The 6181-nt window shown below is 43.4% G+C and overlaps 1 protein-coding gene across 1 annotated transcript; it reads right to left on the bottom strand.

Moving 5' to 3' along the window:
• Window positions 1-2529: 2529 nt before the first annotated feature.
• On the bottom strand, window positions 2530-6177 carry LOC104401198 (neurofilament light polypeptide; the record flags this gene model as incomplete). The annotated part of the gene is made up of 4 exons (XM_010015754.1): window positions 2530-3111; window positions 4108-4427; window positions 5343-5467; window positions 5974-6177. Coding segments are annotated over 4 exons (825 nt in total), but the record flags the coding sequence as incomplete, so codon positions are not given.
• Between the last annotated feature and the right edge of the window lie 4 nt (window positions 6178-6181).

Genomic DNA, 6181 nt, shown 5'->3' with positions numbered 1-6181 from the left:
TTCCATTCCCATGTGGGCTTTCTTCCTTCTCTGCTCAGGATTAAACTACCCTTAACTAAACCTTCCAGACGATGAATTGTCAATTATTTAGTTATCAGAAGGTAAATTCCTAGGACCTGGGTATTTTACCTGTACAAGTTTTCCTCTTGCTGAGTGGGAGTGTGTGGATATGTATCTAATGAAAAGCATTCAGGACCCCTTTCTATTTGTCTTCCCTGTGATGAGCTCTTGGCATGATCCAGACCCCATGTGCCCAAACAGCAAGAGAAAACTCAGGGACATACCCACGGCTTTACTTGCTGCTGCAACTTCGGTTAAAGTTTCTATCCTGTCTCCCTCTGCCTGCTTTTACTGCATTGCGTCAAAGAGAGCGCCTGGATTTTCTAAGGTTAAGCAAGTGTTGCCAGTAGGATCCCCACAACCCTCAGAGCATCTCAGCTCACAAATCCATCCTCCCTCCCACCAGTTTACCTTAGCAGCAAGGTAGGACCAGGGTGACAGACCAGGCTGGACGGTCACTGCAGCTTGTCACTCTGCAGCTCATTGCTGTGACTCACACATTTCCTGCAGAGCTGTGAAATCTCTCCTCTAGCTGCAATACATTAAAAATAACCTAAGGAGCAGGGAATCGGGCTGAGATACGCTGCAAGGAGAAATGTGTTTGCTGGTATAACTCTGGTTTGAGAGCATCTCGGCTGCAACGCTTTGGAGAGCTGCAAGCTCTCACAGGAGCGAAAGGGATACAAAGGACTGAATGAAGAGAAGTTTACCCACCAAAAAAAAGAGAAAAAGCCATGAAAGAGGAAGCAAGATCAGGTACTGAGAAGTTAAAAGGTGCTCAGAGTGCCTGGAGAAAGGCAGGATGAAGAAGTGGTTTTAATATAAGCCAATCTCTGCAAGAGTGGCTTGGCTTTAATGGCTGTGGGAGTTCTGACCTGGCGCATCACAGATTTTCTGCTCTGTAGGAGCAGCATCTATTTCCAACTGAAGTGCCACACTAAGCGTTTTCTGATAGGGCAACTGCCATCTCTTAGACTTAATGTTCTGCTGTTTGAACCAAAGGCATCATATACTAAAAGGAGTAGCTCTTCTACAAGCCCCTCAATAGCTTTTAAAAGCACTGAGTGAACAGTGTGGTCAAGTCTCTGACCCCTGGTACTGCAAGTACCCACACCACCTTCCTGGAGACAGAAAATCTGCTTTATAAAAGTAAGTCTGCATAAACTGATGTAGAAACATCTCCATTAAAAGCAAAGGGAAACATAAAAAGAAAGACTTAAAATGATGTTGAAGAAAGGAAAAACTAATTTACGTGTTTGTCTTGTCATTCTCAATAAGCATCAAACCCCCCAAGAAAGTCAGGGGAGAGATAAAGTATTTGGAAATGACACTGGAACTCCCTGAACAGGAGTTAGTGGGTTTATTACATATGCATACAAGCACCATTTCCTGAATTGTTTTACCAAAGCTTCTTTTTCTTTCTCTTGCTTTTCTTCCTGGAAACGTGGAAGGAAAGAATTGTTTTAAGTACTTACCTCATCCACCATAATCTTCTTTGTAACTCTTTGAGCTCTGAAAAGGGAGATGCTTTTAGAACACCCCTCAAATTCGTATAGACGCTTCCTTTTTCTCTGAACATAACCATTGAGGACCAATGCAAATCAGTGTACAAAACTAAGAAGTACCCAAACTCCCATGCAAAAATCCATCTGACTGCAAAAATATTCAGTGCACCCATGTAATGCCTGTTCTAACATGGCTTTCCACGGGTTAAGCTTGTTTAAAAGGGTTTAATTTGCAGCCTTAGTCTCATACTTGCCCTTAGCACCAGGTTTAATTTTAAGCAACTTGAGCTAATTGAAGATAAATGGGCTCATGCTGCAGGACATTGCTTTCAGAGTTGCCAGGCTTCGCTGCTCTTTCAGCTGTTCCTATTTTGTGCCTGGTCAAATGAGACCTTTCTTCAGCTCACACTCAAAACTTTAAAAGGTCTTGACGAATCTTCCGAAGAAAATTAGCATCTTGAGTCCATAGTGCATTAAATTGGGGTAGTACCTGGGAAAGGCAGCTCATTCAAGTAGCACAGGGAACCCCCCCCACTTTTGCTCCCTCTAACACCTCACTGCAGCCCCTTTTTATTTTTAGACATTGCCCCAAGTCTCAGCTACATCCTCAGTCATTCTTCCTTTGAACAGCTTCCTACCAGTGTTTAAAGCCATGTTTGCATTTTGCTTCTGAATAGGCTTGTTAAAATTTCTTTTTTCTCCAAAAGGCAAAAAGGAGCTTGTGCCCACACCACAGCTCAGTGACACCCACCACAAAATCACAGCACTTCCAGCACCAGTCGGCTCATCACTGTAACATGTCCATGTGAAGTTTTACAGCCCCACCAAGAAGTTTTGTCCCCATATTACTCCCCCCAAGCGCATCAGTGAGACCACTATCCCATATCCTGTTACACAGGCTTGAAAGATGAGCGCAATACATCACCAACCTTTTAAATGCACCAGTGACAACACATACAAGGAATCCGTGTAAGCATTTCTGTAACTTTATTGACTAGCTTTATTGCACATACTTATTGAAGCCTCCATTATTTTACCCACCCAAGGTTTCCATAGTTATTTTAAATGCAAGTTAAAGGTAACTTTCATTCCCATGACTTATTTTTTTCCCCCATTTTAAGTTTTAAGGTTCTGAATCACCCAAGAAAGACACAACCCCTGAATTCATACGTGAAGACCATGCGGCATTCAGGGAGCAAGCCAGTGGGTGCTCTGCAAGCATACTGATACTCTGCACAGAGAAACATCATAGATCATTAACTTTAAACCTCAGTGGTCACTGAATTAAATATGTGAGACTGCAATATTAACTCAGTCCATCATCATTTATTCTGTTGACCTGATGAGAAAGCTAGACTGCCCAGGAAAAATCAAGCCTTCTTCTTCACTTCACTCTCTTCTTTTCCTGCTGCTCCTTTCTCTTCCTTCTCCTCCTCAGCAGTTTCCTCAGCAGTTTCCTGAGACTCCTCCCCTTCTTCAGCTGCTGCTTCTTCCCCTTCTTCCTCTTCCTCACCCTCTTTGGCTTCTTCAGATTCTTCCTTAGCACCTTTGAAAGACAGGGACATTTTTCACATCTATGTACTGTTCCTAATCCAAATTTAATGGGAGCCAGCATACCCGCACCCTTAAACCCCAAACATCTGGGCACAGGTAAACACGATGGGGTTGGCAACTCATTTTGCATGAAAGCAGGCACATTTATCTGGGACTTGCAAGGGAGAACAAAACTACACAACCAACTTACCCTCTATTTTAGAGGGAGTCAAACACTTTCTATGTCTTTTCAAAATCATGGCCTTGAAGAATACTGACTGTGGACTCATGGCTTTAAGCCTTATCCAAAGACATAAAAAAAAGAATCCTGCCACTGCCCTCCAATTGGCTCTTTAGCCATCATTTCATTATTATTAATCTTTACAATAATAAATTCAAGTAGTTCAATGGTAACTAATGCATTTCAGATGTGTAGGTTAAATCCTGAAAAGTTGGGAAAAAACCTGGTTAACATTCCTCTTACATTGTCTTTAAAAATGTGAGTTTGGGGCAGGAAGGAAGCAGCATATACTTTGATTGAACAAGGAGACTACCTAGGCCTCAGGCAACAGCTATTGCTATCCCTGGAACCCAACAGTCACATCCGCAGATACCAGCTGACATTCCTGTTATCACAGGCTACTCTCTGGGAATTTGTGTTTAGCTCAGGATACCCTTGTCCCTTCTTTTTCAGTATGTCTGTATTAGCTAAGTACTGTTGGCTGCCATAACATTACATGCTGTTGGGTTTAGAAACTTGAATGGAAAAATCACCCAGTGATTTCCAAGGGAGTAATCAGTCCTATAACCTGTCTGATAGTGAACATCTACATTATCTTGCATTCAGTATTCAAGCTTTCCTGCCTACATCTTTGTGCTTAATCCCACAACCCTTTGCTCATGTGAGAAGACAGTGAGAGTGATCTTGTTAGACTTCAATATTTCTGGGGTTTACCCCATACGAGCAGGGTGAAGCATGAAAGAGGGATTTGAAAATAACTATAAATACCTTCCTCCTCTTCTTCAGCCTCTTCACCTCCTGCTTCTTCCTCACCTTCCTCTTTCTCTTCCTCCTCACCTTCTTCTGCAGGGGCTGCCTTGGCTTCTCCTGCTTTAGCAGCCTCAACCGTTTCCTCTATTTCTATCTGTTCTTCCTGGACATGACTGGAGTAGTATGTGGGGAAGGAACGGGTTGTCATCAAGTAGGAGCTGGACTGGAGACCACTGTAGGCAGATCTGCCAAAAGTCGGAGCAGTCTGGGTGTAGCCACTGGTGATGCTTCCCACACTAGTGAAACTGAGCCAGGTCTCTTCACCTTCCAGCAGTTTCCTAGCAGGAAAAAGGCAGCAGAAATCACTTCATTATGCTGGAGCAGTAATCAGACACGGACTAACAAACTATGATGCTTTGAGCAGCACAAGCCCTTGCGACTGCATATTTATGAGTGAAAAGAAATAGCCTGTAATGAATAACTATGTGGCAACAGTACCCTACCTTCTTGGAATCATTTAAGAGTTTGAGGTGTGCATTGCTGGTGAATTAATACTTCTTGTTAGAAGAAATGATGAGAACACAACCTCTAGGATTTGGTTGCTATAGCAGGTGAAGTTAGAGGTGTGCTTTAGTAACACGCAGGGTTGCAGTAAACAATGCAGATCTAAATTCAATGCTACATTTAGCTATCAGACAAGGTTTATAGCCACTTTCTCAATATCCCCCCTTGTGGCATTCACAGAAACTCTTTTTTGGCATTTGCTATTGCTACCAGTATCTGGGACACAACATTGCAGCTATTTAGCTGCAATTCTGCTGTAAAATATTTGCTTCGAGTTCGAAACAAAGTCCCTTCTTAAAAGCATGTAATGGATTTTCAATAGTGAGGACACAGCCACCTGTGTTAAGTTCCAGTGAGAAAATCTCTTCACTGCAAGTACAAATCAGGTATTTTTATTGGTAAAGATAAAGAACTGATATTATATTGCAGAGATATGTATGTATATGCACAGAGAACGCCAACTATCATACCCACTGAAGCTTGCTACACTGAACATGTTGCTTTAAGCAAATATTTTCTCTCTTAAGTTGTGTGTCTTCCAATAGCAACACAATGGAAAAGACCCGATTAAACTCGGACATCTATCTGGGAACATTTCTGTTGGAGGAATGATAAACAGAATGAATCCTCCCAAGGAGAGACTGGGAACCTGATCCATGTTCTGACTTAACACATTACGCCCATCATACCTATACGCAGCAATTTCGATGTCCAGGGCCATTTTCACATTGAGCAGATCTTGATATTCCTTCAAGTACCGAGCCATTTCACTCTTGGTGGTTCTCAACTCATTCTCCAATTTGTTGATCGTGTCCTGTTGGAAGCAACAACATTGGCAGTGTAAAATTCATCCATGTCCAACACTGCACAAGGAATTCCGCCAATCCTATTAACTTCATTTTGCTCTAGCAGTCAGAAAACACCTTCAACTCCACCCTCAGCCAAAGAGGCACCACTTACCAAATCCCACCTTCCCCTATATTTACACCCTGTTATTCTATTGCTATTTAATGTTAAAAGCCCAGTTTTCTGCTGTCTTGAGGACAAACGCATGCACAAGATTTGCCGATTGCTTTACTTCCATCTCAGCTTCTATGTGCTTCTTCTACTTTTAGCTTAAGGCTATCTTTTCTATAGTGACAGAATCAGGCTTTACTGGTACACAGCTAACGATATATCATAGCTCTGTGGCATTTTGCATCACGGTTTTATAACGCCTGACAGCTTCGATATGCAACACAGCAACTGCGTGAGCTGGAAGCAATGCCACGTTTCAGAGTGCCCCCAAAGCCCCCCTCCCCGCGGAGCCGGGCCCGTCACCTGCAAGGCAGAGATGTCAGCGCTCTGCTTCTCTTCCAGCTCCTGCAGTTGCTTCTCCAGCGCCTCGTTCATGCCGCGGGTGGCCTCGATCTCCAGAGTCTTGGCTTTGAGCAGGCGGCGGCTCTCCGAGACCTCGTCCTTGGCGGCTCGGACGGCGTCCGTGTTCTTGGCAGCGCTCTCGCTGAGGACGGTGAAGCGGCTGCGGAAC

The sequence above is a fragment of the Nestor notabilis genome, unplaced genomic scaffold (assembly GCF_000696875.1).
Source record: "Nestor notabilis isolate BGI_N333 unplaced genomic scaffold, ASM69687v1 scaffold33655, whole genome shotgun sequence".
NCBI lineage: Eukaryota > Metazoa > Chordata > Aves > Psittaciformes > Psittacidae > Nestor > Nestor notabilis.
Note: the sequence above shows the minus strand (reverse complement) of the source record. Positions and strands in the feature narration are given on the sequence as shown.